The sequence below is a fragment of the Pyrenophora tritici-repentis genome, chromosome 4 (genome assembly GCF_003171515.1).
Source record: "Pyrenophora tritici-repentis strain M4 chromosome 4, whole genome shotgun sequence".
Lineage (NCBI taxonomy): Eukaryota > Fungi > Ascomycota > Dothideomycetes > Pleosporales > Pleosporaceae > Pyrenophora > Pyrenophora tritici-repentis.
Genome location: NC_089393.1, coordinates 352,282 through 366,330, shown reverse-complemented (window position 1 = coordinate 366,330; position 14,049 = coordinate 352,282). Strand labels below are relative to the sequence as shown.

The 14,049-nt window shown below is 50.4% G+C and overlaps 8 protein-coding genes across 8 annotated transcripts; 4 read left to right on the top strand and 4 right to left on the bottom strand.

Moving 5' to 3' along the window:
• Positions 1 to 2,242: 2,242 nt before the first annotated feature.
• Positions 2,243 to 2,592, bottom strand: PtrM4_089100 (uncharacterized protein; the record flags this gene model as incomplete). The annotated part of the gene is made up of 2 exons (XM_066106864.1): positions 2,243 to 2,392; positions 2,452 to 2,592. 2 exons carry the CDS (start codon positions 2,590 to 2,592, stop codon positions 2,243 to 2,245), a joined length of 291 nt encoding a protein of 96 aa, XP_065962532.1.
• Positions 2,593 to 2,881: 289 nt separating this feature from the next.
• PtrM4_089090 (uncharacterized protein) lies at positions 2,882 to 3,571 on the bottom strand (the record flags this gene model as incomplete). The annotated part of the gene is made up of 2 exons (XM_001934633.2): positions 2,882 to 3,195; positions 3,313 to 3,571. The coding sequence occupies 2 exons, from the start codon at positions 3,569 to 3,571 to the stop codon at positions 2,882 to 2,884; spliced, it is 573 nt and encodes a 190-aa protein (XP_001934668.2).
• A 367-nt stretch (positions 3,572 to 3,938) lies between these two features.
• On the bottom strand, positions 3,939 to 5,287 carry PtrM4_089080 (CaiA, Acyl-CoA dehydrogenase; the record flags this gene model as incomplete). Its single annotated transcript, XM_001934634.2, has 2 exons — positions 3,939 to 4,616; positions 4,673 to 5,287. The coding sequence occupies 2 exons, from the start codon at positions 5,285 to 5,287 to the stop codon at positions 3,939 to 3,941; spliced, it is 1,293 nt and encodes a 430-aa protein (XP_001934669.2).
• Positions 5,288 to 5,403: 116 nt separating this feature from the next.
• On the bottom strand, positions 5,404 to 6,125 carry PtrM4_089070 (CaiA, Acyl-CoA dehydrogenase; the record flags this gene model as incomplete). The annotated part of the gene is made up of 2 exons (XM_066106863.1): positions 5,404 to 5,715; positions 5,763 to 6,125. The coding sequence occupies 2 exons, from the start codon at positions 6,123 to 6,125 to the stop codon at positions 5,404 to 5,406; spliced, it is 675 nt and encodes a 224-aa protein (XP_065962531.1).
• A 1,589-nt stretch (positions 6,126 to 7,714) lies between these two features.
• On the top strand, positions 7,715 to 9,067 carry PtrM4_089060 (PTC1, Serine/threonine protein phosphatase; the record flags this gene model as incomplete). The annotated part of the gene is made up of 6 exons (XM_001934635.2): positions 7,715 to 7,750; positions 7,894 to 8,200; positions 8,252 to 8,325; positions 8,374 to 8,458; positions 8,505 to 8,711; positions 8,763 to 9,067. The coding sequence occupies 6 exons, from the start codon at positions 7,715 to 7,717 to the stop codon at positions 9,065 to 9,067; spliced, it is 1,014 nt and encodes a 337-aa protein (XP_001934670.2).
• Positions 9,068 to 9,155: 88 nt separating this feature from the next.
• PtrM4_089050 (uncharacterized protein) lies at positions 9,156 to 9,485 on the top strand (the record flags this gene model as incomplete). Its single annotated transcript, XM_066106862.1, has 1 exon — positions 9,156 to 9,485. One exon carries the CDS (start codon positions 9,156 to 9,158, stop codon positions 9,483 to 9,485), a length of 330 nt encoding a protein of 109 aa, XP_065962530.1.
• Positions 9,486 to 10,334: 849 nt separating this feature from the next.
• Positions 10,335 to 11,754, top strand: PtrM4_089040 (LldD, L-lactate dehydrogenase (FMN-dependent) and related alpha-hydroxy acid dehydrogenase; the record flags this gene model as incomplete). The annotated part of the gene is made up of 3 exons (XM_001934636.1): positions 10,335 to 10,446; positions 10,502 to 11,413; positions 11,465 to 11,754. The coding sequence occupies 3 exons, from the start codon at positions 10,335 to 10,337 to the stop codon at positions 11,752 to 11,754; spliced, it is 1,314 nt and encodes a 437-aa protein (XP_001934671.1).
• Positions 11,755 to 12,153: 399 nt separating this feature from the next.
• PtrM4_089030 (WD40 repeat protein) lies at positions 12,154 to 13,306 on the top strand (the record flags this gene model as incomplete). The annotated part of the gene is made up of 4 exons (XM_001934637.2): positions 12,154 to 12,175; positions 12,231 to 12,252; positions 12,308 to 12,803; positions 12,860 to 13,306. The coding sequence occupies 4 exons, from the start codon at positions 12,154 to 12,156 to the stop codon at positions 13,304 to 13,306; spliced, it is 987 nt and encodes a 328-aa protein (XP_001934672.1).
• Positions 13,307 to 14,049: the final 743 nt, after the last annotated feature.

Below are 14,049 nucleotides of genomic sequence, written 5' to 3'. Positions count from 1 at the left end.
TTGGATGAAGTCAATGTGAAGTATGGTAAGTTCACTCCTATTTTCATTATGCAACTCATGTAAACATGACAGTAGTCGCTGGCTACATCTTGATTTCTTACTTTCTTCTTCTTCTTTTCTCCATCTTTACTTCAAAGACTTTCGCATTGCGCAATGGACTACACGTGCGTATCTGTCATTACACCCGCTCAACTGCCAGTACAGCCAGCCAGCCACCACGCCCTATTCTCGCCGAACCTACCTCTCCAGAGACGATCATCAGATCAAGAAAGCTTCTACGATGCACGTCTTTCTAATGCCGGACATGTCGTCGCCATAGCGTTGCTGCCGAAGTGTTTTACTTACATGAGACATGCATATCAACCCAGTAACCCTTATATCTGCAACGAAGACGAATCTCGGAACTTGCTGCATGGTTCAAGGGGCCAAAGTAGCATGCACTTATTCGGTCATTTTTCTCTTCCTCTCATCTTTAGCCGAATAGACAGCCTGCGGCTGATGTGGCCGCCGTCGCTCCCGCGGAATATCCATGTTTCGCATTAATAGAGACATATTGTTCTCCTAATCGTCATTGACATGTTCGGTTTGTGATCTAGATCTCTTTCTCATGTTAGACAACACCAGTCCGTCCGTTCGTACCTACACACATATCCATGCATAGCAACAAAGGCCATGGAAGCAAATAGGTGTGGTATCACAACCCTAGCCTAGGATCAAGACACTACTGCTGCTGCAGCAAGTTAAAGTTGCGGAAAGAGAAAGACGGGGGCAAAGATGAGAAACTACGGCTCGTGCCGCCTCGCATAACTTCCCACCGCGTATCTCACCGCAGTACTCTAGCGTCTCGACCACCGCTTCTGACATGGCGGAAAATAGAAAAAAAAGGCAGTAAGACGGTTATCTAGTCACATGGACGTTTTGTTCCTCTCGCTTAAAAAACCTTAATCTTTTCTGGCCACCTGACACCTCACCTCGCCCACACAACCTGGCTTCCGACCCTCCCACGGCACACTTGTACTTTTCCAATCAATGCACTCATCATGTGCTGCGCTCTCGTATCTTTTCTTCTTCTCTCTCTACATAGCTACTCATCGATCGATCGATCGAGCACGTTCAGGTCAATTCAGCTCACGAGAATCGAAAAATCAAAAAAGAACAAATCTAGCTTTAAAATCCCATGATATGTCAGCACCGTCTTCTTGCAACTCATAACACACGATAAAAGCCTCACTTGATAGATACAGCATTTCAGACTACCATATTTGCCTGCCCTACCTTTACCCCTCACACACTTTGCTGTCGTGTCAACAACCATGTCCCCCATCGGCTCCAGAACCCTGGATCTCGGTTGGTCTTCCTTGCTCCCTCTCGGCTACAGTCCGCCGCGGACCGTCCCTTGGTGATCGCTGCGGCCTTTTTTTCCCGCTCTGGGCATGTTGTGGCATATGCGGTGCTACAGGGCTGAAACTTGTTGACCTGGTAGGTGCAGGGTTGGGGTTGGGGTGGTGGAGGGGTTGTAAGCGAGGGCGGGGGAGGGAAGGAGGGAGGGAGGTACCGTAGGTAGGCAGGTGGGCATGTGGGTTGGAGGGAGGGGAGGGGGTGGAAGATGGGGATTCGGGGAGTGGGATGGGTAATGTGGGTGTCTGTTTGAGGTATATTGTATACGTAGGTCTGGGCTGTGGAGTTGTAAGCGAGGTTCTTTTTCTGCTGCTCACGTGTTTTTGCCGGGTTCGGGGAGGGCATGGGTGGGTACTAGGTATGGTTGATGTCTTGCATGTTCGGGCTTACATCATGTTTCATGTATAGCCGAGTCGAAATGAGAACAACCTCAGTTTTACGGATAACCACTTCTTTTGCTCATGTCTGTTGCTTTGCCCCCATATTTTATTACCCGAAACTTCTCTTTCTAATATTGTGCTATATTTCCATTCTTATGCTCTTGACAGGAAAGAAAAGTAGTGTTATGAAGTCTGAGAAAAAGCCACTTCAAATTATTACTTCCCCTGCCCCTCCCCGTATTAAATATTATCCACTATATACAAAAAGACAGCCTTCTTGTCGATGAGCGATACATTGCTTGCAAGAAAAGTAAGGATGCTCGTTGACGAGCGATGACGGTTGATTCTTGACAAGGCCGTTGGTCGACGAGCAGTGATGTGGTTTTGCCGTACGATCCTTCCTAATTGACCTCCATCGTCGTCAAATCTTCCCTTGTCGCAAACGTAACTCTGTTGCCGCCGAGTTACTCGTATTGGACGCAGGCCCACCCGCCAGATAGCGTTGCCGGGCACCCGCGAGGTTCAGATTCCTGGTCTGCCCAGTACTTGAACACGTATCGATTCGGGTAATAATTGTCTTTGTAGTGCCGATGCTTCATAGACTTGGTATTGCACTAAGAGAGTTGTTTATTAGGTCTGAGTTCATGTATAATAGCTGCCAAGTTCAAATTACACAGAGATACAAAAGACCTTGTTCTCTACAAGTATTCCCTATGTTAGAGTCTGGGGGGGATTCGTGGCATAAGATATAATTGCCGAGGGCAGAGGCGCCTTGGAGAAGGAAGAGGGCGGCGGTTGTAAGGTGAAGCTGCATTTTCAACGAGTTTCTTGTAGACGCGGGTAAGGTAGTATAAAGTGTAGGGAACTGTAGTGTAATATGGAAAGTCTGAGGTAGATAGTTGAAGTCAGATAGTGTGATACAAAAAGCAGGAAGAGGGAGACCGTTAAATAGTAAAACACAGCAGAAGAACACATACATAACTTCCCCCCTTTACATGTAAGCTCTACTCTAAGAACAGAAAGGAAGTACATAGTAAGTTATAATAGCAATAATAAGGTATTCAAAGACCAGTAAGTGTACAATTACCACACACCTAAGATATCTAAACCCGATAAATCGCAGCATCAATCCCCACCACCTCCTTCATAACCTTCATCGTCCACTCACTCACAGGCTGCAGCGCTTTAACCGTATCCCCCAACTGCTCCCCCTCGCCAAACTCATGCATTGCCAAAAACGTCAGCTTCGCCTCTGCGTTGTCGCTGGATTGAGACACTAATTCGTATCGGCATGTACGCAGCCATCCGGGTTCTTTGGACATTTGCGCGTTGTGCTCTTGGCGGTACCAGGCATCTAGGTCTGCGGCGCTCGAGGGTGTGGGTTGCATGAGAGCGAGGAGGACGGCTGACGCTGGGGCTGGTGGGAGTTAGTTTTGTTGTGATATTCTTTTTTTGCTTTATCCTCCTTGTTTGGGGTAGGTACGATGGACATGGTGCTGGTTAATGGCTGTAGCGGAACTTGTTGTGTACGTACCAGTGTCACTTCTTTCTTTTCCGTAAATCTGAACTTCTTTGTAAACTCGGACGTCGTTTTGTGAATCTTTTGCTTCTTCCTCTTCTTTCATTTGCGCTAAATCGTCAATTGGGCGGACAATGAGATGCTGTTTGTTGTAGGCGGGGTTGGCGGCCTTGTAATGTATTGCAGTCTTCTTGCTGTGAGGGTTTGACGATGTTGTGTTTGGTACGTCTTTGGGGAAGGTAAGGGATATACCCGGGCCGGTGAGGGGTGACATTGTAGGCTGGATTGGAGGCGATTGGGAAGTGGGTAAGAATGGATATATGTGTGTATTTTCGTGTATTTACATATGAGTGCTCAGAGAGTCGTTCAGCGTCTGAGACCTTGGTTGCTTTATATGATGATGTTGGAGTGCATGTAAGTAACCACCAGACGCTTAACCCCACATGTCGGACCAAATTACACGGAAGCCGGCAGCTCTTGACCCGAAGACCTTGTATTTCATGAAACGGACAGCAGAGCATAATGATTGTTTACCACTCTAACTTTACATTTCATCTAGATCTCATTTGTCTACTATCTTATCTATCATCTAAATCCGTGTACTACAATTACAGATCCAAAGTACAGGTCGATTACTGTCTTTACAACTTGCTCTTCTCAATGCGCTTGAACAGCACATCACTATCTGGGTAGGGGTCTACTGTAATGTCGTTGAGCGGGTTGAGCTCACTGGCCCTATGGAACAGGTCCTCGTACACCTTTCCGTCGGCGCGACCCAGACTACTGTCCAGGACCCAGTCGTCGAAACCCCAGGCATCTACCAGTCTGACGGCGTGAGGACGGATCTCCTTGAGCAAGTTCATGACCGTGTTAGTCCTAGCGAGCGAGATCTGGTTCTTGCTGCAGGCACCAGAGGCGTAAAATTCTGCACCTTCTTGCTCAAGCGTGTGCATCGCGAAGAGGCGGAACAATTTCATCAGTACATCAAGGATGTTCTTGTCGACCTTGCCCTCTTTCTCGATAGTCCTGAGTGCAGAAAGGTTGGTCTTGACAACCATGTACTGCGCCTGTGCCTTGCTGAGACGGTAGAAGTCAACCAGAAGGTCGTTCCAGGGCTTCTTCTGCTCGTCACGGTGCTTGCTAGCCTCGAAAGTGAGGAAAGCAACACGCCATGCGAAGGCGGAAACAAGGTCATCATCAGAGCCAATGACATCGAAGGCGCAACCAATGTTGCGGCGTGCGTGGAAATCCGAGAGGATTTGGGTCGTGTCGTTGGTTGGCTTTTGACCCTGGAGGACAGAGCGAGCAGACTTGAGCATCTATATAGGATGTGAGTAAGCGATGATCAGCATTGATATAGAGACATGGAACTTACGTAGCGTGCTACTTGCTGGGTCAACATGTAGTTGTCACCTTCCCAGGTGGTTGTGGGAAGGTAGTCAGAATACCAGGGTCCAATACCGCTGAAGTTGGAGTAGCCGTGACCACCGCAAGCTCGTCGGCAGACCTCAAGACCCTCAGCTGCGATCGAACTGCTGAGCGACTTCAGGGCACAAGATGAAGCATGCAAATCAGCCAACATGTCGCTTCCTGATTGCACCTCTTCGGGGCCTGCTCCGCGCTTACTCGGCGCATTGCTGGCAGTGCCTTGGGCAATCTTCTTCTGGTTCTCCTGGTACATGTCCATCATGGATTTTCCAGTGAAGTGGAGAGCAAAAGTAGCCGCAAGAAGGGGCAGCAAGCGGATCTGAACCATGGTGTAGTTGAGAACGGGGGTCTCGGCTTCTCCGGCCGGGGCATCACGATCCTGGAATTGACGACGCACAGCGCAGTATCGAGTCGCAATGGTGACACCACGAGCCAAGACACTACCAGCTTGCATAACGATGGTCGATCGAACCCAGGTCAGAGTACCATATACAAGAGAAGGCGCACCTCGGCGACCGTACTTGTTGGTGTTTGGGTCGACAAATGTGTAACGAGCCAGCATACTGATATGCGGGACCTTGACTTGGTTGAATAGAAGGAAACCGTTATCCATGGTGTTGTAGCCGAACTTGGGACCGATATCACCAATATGGATATTCTCGAGAGGCTCGTGGGTCTTCAGGTCTCGAATCTGGACGCAGAATGGCGTTGGGCCATAGGACTTGCCATCGATGATGAGCTGAGCCATAACGACGGCGTGGTTGGCGGTCCTGCCCAATGAACCAATCCACCATTTGCTAGCGGTAAGATGCGGCGAGTGGATGGTGAAAGTTTTGTCTTCCTTGTTCCAAGTAGCAGTTGTTTCCAGTCCACGAACGTTGGAGCCATGACCAAGCTCAGTTTGCGCATAGCATCCGATGATTTGTATTCGTTCGCCTTTGTGAGCCACTTTTCTTGCTGCTCGGGCGTCGCCTGGCCCTCGAGTGTGACCTGCACACATCAATATATTGTCCGCGAGATTGATGGCATACACATACCTTGAACATGGTGTCATGGAGACCGTATGGTCCAGGTTCGCCAACTAGGTCTGCAGCAGTCCGGAATTCCTCCGTGGTCCAGTTGTGCTGCTTCTTTAGGTTCCGGAGCCTCTTCTCCCTTGCAAGAGCCCTCTCAAACTTGTCTATCCGGCCCATGAAGTAGTTTTGCGATTTGTCGAAGACTTTCTCGGCCTTGAGGATCTTGAGAATCTTCTCTCGCCTGTCAATGGCATCCTGTGTGTGTAGAAGCACCTCCAGCTCTTGGACGGGAACATTGGAGTTTTTGCGTTCGGCCTTGAGCAATTCGTGGCCCTGGACGCCCGAAGGCTTTAGTTGTTTGACCCAGTCTGGTGTTGGCTTCATTGTGGTGTTGGAAGGAGAAATGAGATGGGGGAGAAGGAGAGACGTTTGCAAGGTCGGATAAGTTGTATGATGATGATATAGGCCTCGGCTGCCGATCGCGCCTAGAAAGCCGGCGTCCAGGCGCGGCCGACATACCTCGGAACTTTGACTAGCGCGTTATGGACGTCCGGGCGAAGCTGGCGCGTCATGATATCAACCCGGACAATGCCTAAGTTGAGCACATGTGCAAAACCAGCAACTGGCTCATGCCTGCCCTCGCCATTGTCCGTCCGTAATATGTACCGACTGAATCTCACTGTCAGGTAGAATACGCCACTCCGCCCACGACACTTTCTTCCCGATAAGACGGCCCCGTAATCGTGGATAAGCATGTAGGAAGAAGATTGCAATCGGGTCTTTGTGTAGCATGAAACCGTAGATGCGACACCGGGATACTGTGGTCATGGTGGACGCTTACCTAGCAACGTGCAAGACACGCTCATGCCTCCGAGGTTCACGCATGTGATTAGCCCGAGTACTTACAAAGGTTATCATACGCTTGAGTGTGATGTTGAGAACGATCAGAGTTGAAGCGAATATGTAGTAATCAGACACCGATCAAGCATGCCGTGTGCATGGCTAGTTTGTCTCACAACAGATAGGCGCAATTGGGCAACACCCACCACTCAGAGAGGCAAACGAGGTTTTTGTGGTCCGTGTACGCCACATTTGATTTTTCGCTATGGAGTGTGTAGTAAGCCAGACATGATGTACAAGGACATTCAGTTTGGGCAGATCAGCCATCTCACAAATTCGTGGTGGTGGTGCATGTGAAGACAGCCGTACTTGGTACCGCGTACTGGCCGGAAGGAAAGCGGAATGGACCCCTAAACGGGCTGGACCCTTGAGACTTGGGTAGAGTATAATAAGCAGCCTTCCCCGTCGATTTCCTTCAGCGATGAATTAAGCTGTCATATCAATTCGTCAAGCTATGCCAGAGTGCGCAAGGCCGGTCAGCGTAGGCTGCTGTTGAGAGGCTGCTATGGGTACTCAAAGGATCGGGTGCGAGTCTGAGTGGCACGCGAGCTTCTGCTCTAGGCGCCTGCTGTCTCAGCACTGCAGCGTACCGCCTCAAAAGCGAGTACGAGAAGAGGACCCCCTTGGGCATTCTGAGCGCGTAATTCGCACCAAGGCGTGAAATCAACGGCTGCGAGATTGAGACAGAGCTGGTGGGGGAATGGGCGCGCAGAGAATGCGTTGCCGTCATACCACGCCTGGCCTCGAACAGCCACACCTTTAGCGCGCACGGGCTTCCTGCTGTCAGGTAGAGAGCGTCACTTTGGTTACAACACCACACTGGCCAGTTCTACCCCCGCGAGCTAGAGCACGCAATTCTTTTTTTCCTCAGACCTCTGTCACGGGAGCTACACCAAATCAACCATAGGCTGCTGACTACTCTTCTGTCTGCAACCACGCCCACTGAATCCCCGAAATCCCCCCCACACACACGCAACCTCGCAGCTTGGAATTCTATGCCCCTTAGGAGACTCGCGACGAAACTCAAACTTCCTCTTCTCTTCTCCCACGAGTCCTCGTAGGTACCGGACAACATGGGTCAGACACTGTCAGAGCCCGTCGTGGACAAGGTAATTGCCTCCAAATGCTCGCCCCCGCCCCCCGCACTGTGCGCTTCATCAATGGCTCCTTTGGTAACGGGCGCCTGCACCGGGCTGGAAAGACGCGCACTTCATTTCGAGAAAGCTCCAGTTCTAACTTGGTGTTATGACAGAAATCCGAAAACGGCCATGGCGAGTCACTTATCTTCGGTGTGTCCTCGATGCAGGGCTGGCGGATCAGCATGGAGGACGCGCATGCCACCGTACTAGACTTTGCCGGTGAAGACGGCAAGCCCACAGCCACCGACAAGCGACTGGCCTTCTTTGGCGTTTACGACGGACACGGCGGCGACAAGGTCGCACTCTATGCCGGCGAGCAGCTGCATCAGATTGTCGCAAAGCAGGAAGCTTTCAAAGCGGGAGATATCAAAAAGGCCCTACAGGATGGCTTCCTGGCAACAGACCGCGCGATATTGAGCGGTAAGTAGCCTTGGCTAGCTTCGGTCATGTCAGAGAGACTAATTTGAACAGATCCCAAGTACGAGGAGGAAGTTTCTGGCTGCACAGCATCGGTCGGTATCCTGTCAAAAGACAAGATCTACGTCGTATGTCACTTCCTCGTTTCATCTCTTCACCAATGCTTACAAATTCAGGCAAATGCCGGTGACTCGCGTACCGTTCTAGGAGTCAAGGGCCGGGCCAAGCCTCTTTCGTTCGACCACAAGCCGCAGAATGAAGGTAAGCGAGCGACAGGCCGATAAAAAGCAATACTAACAGAACCTAGCCGAAAAGGCACGCATCCAAGCAGCTGGCGGCTTCGTCGACTTTGGCCGTGTCAACGGCAACCTTGCGCTGTCGCGCGCGATAGGCGATTTTGAGTTCAAGAAGAGCGCCGACCTCCCACCCGAGCAGCAAATAGTCACTGCCTTTCCAGACGTTGAGATCCACGACATCAACCAGGACGACGAGTTCCTGATTGTTGCCTGCGATGGTGAGCAAGCACGCTTCGTTCATTTCGCATGCTTTTACTGATACACTGCAGGTATCTGGGATTGCCAGTCTTCTCAAGCCGTGGTCGAGTTCGTTAGGCGCGGGATCGTCGCGAAGCAGGATCTTGCTTCTATCTGCGAGAACATGATGGACAACTGCCTGGCTTCAAACAGCGACACGGGAGGTGTGGGCTGTGACAACATGACCATGATCATCATTGGTCTTCTGCAGGGAAGGACAAAGGAGCAGTGGTACGAGGACATCGCAAAGCGGGTTGCGAATGGAGAGGGTCCATGTGCGCCGCCAGAGTACGGCAAGTCAGAAGATCCAGTCAAATCTGCCTCAGAGGGCGAGTAGTTCAGTTCAGTTCTAATACAACTGTGTAGCCGAGTTCCGCGGTCCCGGCGTTCACCATCGCATTGACGACTCTCCTGATGACATCGATATGGAATTGGACAGCAGATTCCGACCTAGCGAGGGCAACGGCGGTCGCGTCATCCTCCTCGGAGATGGTACCGAAGTCTCGACTGGAGATCACGATGGCGACATGTTCAACAACGAGGATGAAGACAAGGATCTCGACTCCCAGGTCAACAAGTACAACCATCAGGCCGATGCCAAGTCCCGTCAAGACCGCGAAGGCACCCCTGGTCCTCAGCACGAAAGCAAAGTCCAGGTGACTGAGTCGCCATCGTCTGTACAGACGGAGAAGTCCGAGACTTCCGACTCCAAGTCTAAGCCTGAGGCAAATGCCATCCGAACGAGCGAGAAATAGCTTGTACTACTTGTCCCGGTTGCGCCGATTGGATGACCTTGTGGGTCATTTGAAACATGGAACCATACAATGACTTTCTTATACGTGTTTTGCAAGCGATGGTGGGTGTGTTGGTTTCCTACAGGATCAAAGCAACGGGTCATGGAAACGAGCCTCACGGAACCTATGCGGGCAGTGTCACGAAATGATACCTGGCGGACTATGCCGTCGCCATCCTTTATACCTAGCTATCTCTTTGTTGACGACACAACAGCCCTATTAGAGAAGAGCTTATACTTTACCTGCTTTTGTTGGCTGTGACGTGATGACGTCATATGACTATCTGACGCCCCCACGCTATATTCCAGTGTATGCCGCGGATATGTATTAGCATATCTGAGCACCCTTGCCATGGATGGTACTTGAAGAGAATTGCAGATAAGCTTTCGCCAAACGCCACTGCCATCTTAGGGACGATCGTCTACTCGTGTCTATTGTAGGCCAAAACCAGCAGGATGATCCCGACTACCTGGTGGAAACTAAACCTCTACAATAGACTTTACAAGCAATGGAAACTCCGGCAAGCTTCCAGTAGTCAGTACTGTAAGTACTTGTGTCGATCGGAAAATTACAACTGCCGTCTTGTTGTTGACGAATATCCGGAGATAACACAGACACTAGGGTTAATTTCCGAGCATCATTACCTTTCGTCATAGTTAGCGGTGGCATTGCAAGCGCCACCATTATGCGTAAATCCAACAGTACCGGTCGATACCTGGATAAAAGGCAAAGACATAGTCTTCTCACCCTCCTCATCTCGCGTATTTTCGTTATACCGTCTGAGAGCATATCTGACTGACAACTTCGACAATGGACCCCGTCAACCCCAATCAGAAAGCGCGGACCACGCCTCAATATGCACTTTACCAGCGCGATAACTTTTGGAAATCAAACGAGGGTGAAGTTCCCGTCTTCAACACTGGTAAGGCGCCCTTTTTTCTTGATGCAACCAAACACTCAATCTAAGTTACATCCAGAGCCGGGCAAGCTGGAAGAACTGGCAAAAGAGAAGCTTAGCCAATGCGGATGGTTCTATGCCTCCTCTAACGCTGGTCAATCGCACACGCATACCGTAAATAGACAGTCTTTCTATCGACACAGAATCATCCCTCGCATGCTCGTCGACACCAACCAGCGCGATACGGCGATCGAAATCTTCGGACACAAGGTTCCTGCACCTATCGGGTTCGCGCCTGTTGGTATCAACAAAATCTATAATCCAGAGGGCGAGCTGCTTGTAGCCAGGGCCGCTGGGACGCTGGGACTACCGTACTGTCTTTCGACGGCAGGATCTCAAAGCATAGAGGATGTTGGTTTGGCCAATGACCAAGGTGTGAGGAAGAGAATCGATGGTGAAACCGCAGCTGGCGGAGGTGAAAAGGGCGTTCGATTCTTCCAACTCTACATGCCGCACGACGACGAACTCACACATTCAATTCTTCAGCGCGCGGTTGACAGTGGCTTTAGCGCCTGCATCCTCACTCTAGATACATGGCAGCTTGGATGGCGACACGACGATGTTGCAAACTCGAACTACGCCTTTTACCACGGTCTGGGTGCAGACCTGGGCTTGACTGACCCGGTCTTCCAGAAAAGACTGAAGGAGAAGGGCATTGACCCGAAGACGCAACCTAACGAAGCTGGCGCGCTTTGGATTGACAATGTTTGGCACGGTCGGGCGCATACATGGGACAAGGCAGTATGGGCAATGAAACTCTGGAAGGAGCTCAGCGGCGGAAAGCCTTTCTCTCTGAAGGGTATCCAGAGTGTGGATGATGCGAAGAAGGCTGTGGACTTGGGATTCGATGGCATTGTTGTCAGCAACCATGCTGGACGACAAGTTGATGGCGCAGTGGCTAGTCTCGATGCTCTGGAAAAGATTGTGGATGGTATGTTGTTTTGTCCTCTACGGGTCGTTACTTTGCTAAAATTCGCTCCAGCTGTCGGCGATAAGATCTACATCATGTTCGACTCTGGTGTTCGCTCTGCATCTGACGTCGTGAAAGCGCTGGCTCTTGGTGCAAAATTTGTCTTTGTCGGCCGCTTGTGGATTTGGGGTCTTTCAATCATGGGTGAGACGGGCGTGAACCATGTCATGCGTAGTCTACTAGCGGATTTGGATATCTTGATGAATGTCGGCGGATTCAGAAATATCGGGGAAATCACTAGGGATGCACTGGAGAGTGGACCAAAGAGCTACCCGCTGATGCATACGGCTAGTAAATTGTAGATTGGAAGGCTCCTGGGGATGGAGTCTAGACTGATGCTTGGTATCTTACGATACGTAATATCATCACCTGATTTTAAGGGTACTGAGTACGAATTCATCATGACACTGACTGTCAGAGTTGACAGGAAGCATTACACGACGCTAGGCCGCTATAGGCTGACCGCCGTAGGGCTGAAGGTTGGTCCAAGCACTCCCGAGCAACTCCAACCCAACTTATCTCCGACTCCCCTCAACGCGAAGCTCCCTCTTCAATCACAACAGCAGGCGCGCGCGACATGTTTCGCATTATCGGCCACCACTAACCTTTTCGCTTCGCTGTACTAACAAAAACCCTTGGAGTTAAAACAATAATTGTTTCTAATAGATCATAGACAGAATAAACTGTTCTGACCGACCAGAATGTCGGTCATCCTGTGTACAGGTCCGTACAGTTACCCTAGCCCACCTTGACAGGTAGACACTGACGTCAAATACAGCTGGTTACGACCACACAATACGGTCCGTTTGTATCTATAATCTCTCAAGCCTCCTTCCATCCTAACAATAGGACTAGTTTCTGGGAAGCTTTGTCTGGAATATGTTCGCGCACGATTCCCCACCCAGACTCCCAAGTCAATCGCCTATGTATCTCGCCCGATAAGCGCTACCTTGCGGCTGCCGGCCATCATACAGTCAAGCTATACGATATCAAGTCGACCAACCCCAACGCCATCCTCACCTTCGACGGCCATACCTCTAACATCACCGGTGTCGCATTTCATTGTGAGTCTAAGTGGCTCGTCACCTCATCCGAAGATGGCACGGTCAAGATCTGGGATACGCGCAGTGGAAATGTGCAGCGTAATTACACCCACGGAGTCCCCGTCAACGATGTTGTCATCCATCCAAACCAGGGCGAGCTGATCAGCTGTGACCGCGGTGGTAATGTGAAGATCTGGGACCTGGGCGAGAACAAATGTTCGCACCAGCTCATCCCCGAAGACGACGTTAGCGTGGCCAGCGTGACTGTCGCTAGCGACGGTAGTATGGTTTGCGCAGGGAACAATGCCGTGAGTTTGTTCATTTCACTCTTGGTCCTCGAGCAATTCCTAACATGACACGATAGGGCAATGTCTACGTTTGGCGTATGATCCAGCGTAGCGACACGACCTCCATCCTTCCCATTTGCAAATTCGTCGCACACACCACCTACATCACCCGCGTGCTCCTCTCTCCCGACGTCCGCCATTTAGCCACCTGCTCCGCCGACCACACCGCTCGCATCTGGTCCGTCGATACTTCAGCCCCGCATAATGTAATGCCCACCGACAACCTGCCGTCAGCTAGCGAGCGTGACCCCGCCGCCTTCCCCTTGGAGACTACACTACATGGTCACCAGAGGTGGGTCTGGGATTGCGCCTTCTCGGCCGACTCAGCCTACCTTGTGACCGCTTGCTCTGACCACTACGCGCGGCTTTGGGAATTAGGCACACAGAGCATCATTCGCCAGTACAACGGTCATCATCGCGGCGCTGTCTGTGTCGCGCTAAACGATACTGCTGTTGGTAACTAGAGACTCTGTACTAGACCAAGGGCACTACACATGGAACAACCATGGTACATTAAGCATTTGCATCAATATCGGCGTTCTGGCGGGCGATATCCGGCAATGTGATGAGCGGAATGGGTCATTCATGAGGACTCTTGGCGTATACGGCGCACGGTAATACTGCTGCTTTTCATCGGGTTTGTCTATGGAGAGGGATTTCGCATCTCATGCATAGACGTTAATCGATGAACAGGAAATCAAAAAGACGGAAAAAGATTCATACATGAAAAAAAGGGATAAACTACTTCGTCTCGAAGAAGACGAAACTAATCATGATTTCACATTCTTCTCTTCGTCGTGATAATGATGATATGATATGATATATAACTCACCATGATAATGCGCACTCTCTCTGTATCGTAATCTCCTAACAACCTTGTCCATCCATAACAACAATTAGCCCCCACCCATCCCATCCCATCCATCCATCCCCCAACCTTGAAAACGCCTTGCTATGCATAAATCTCGTGAAAATCTATGTATATAAAAAACATGAAAACAAAGATCAAAACCGAACGCACCAAAAACAGCAGCAAAGCCGCAACAATGCCGCTATTATATATATATATATATATTACAGGATGACGACCATCACTCACTCACTCAACACCTGCTGCACTCAGCCACTAAGAGAGAGAGAGAGAGAGAGAGAAAGGGGTGTAAAAAGAATGAAAACGATAAAGGCGAGAGCGAGACGAGCAACGAAC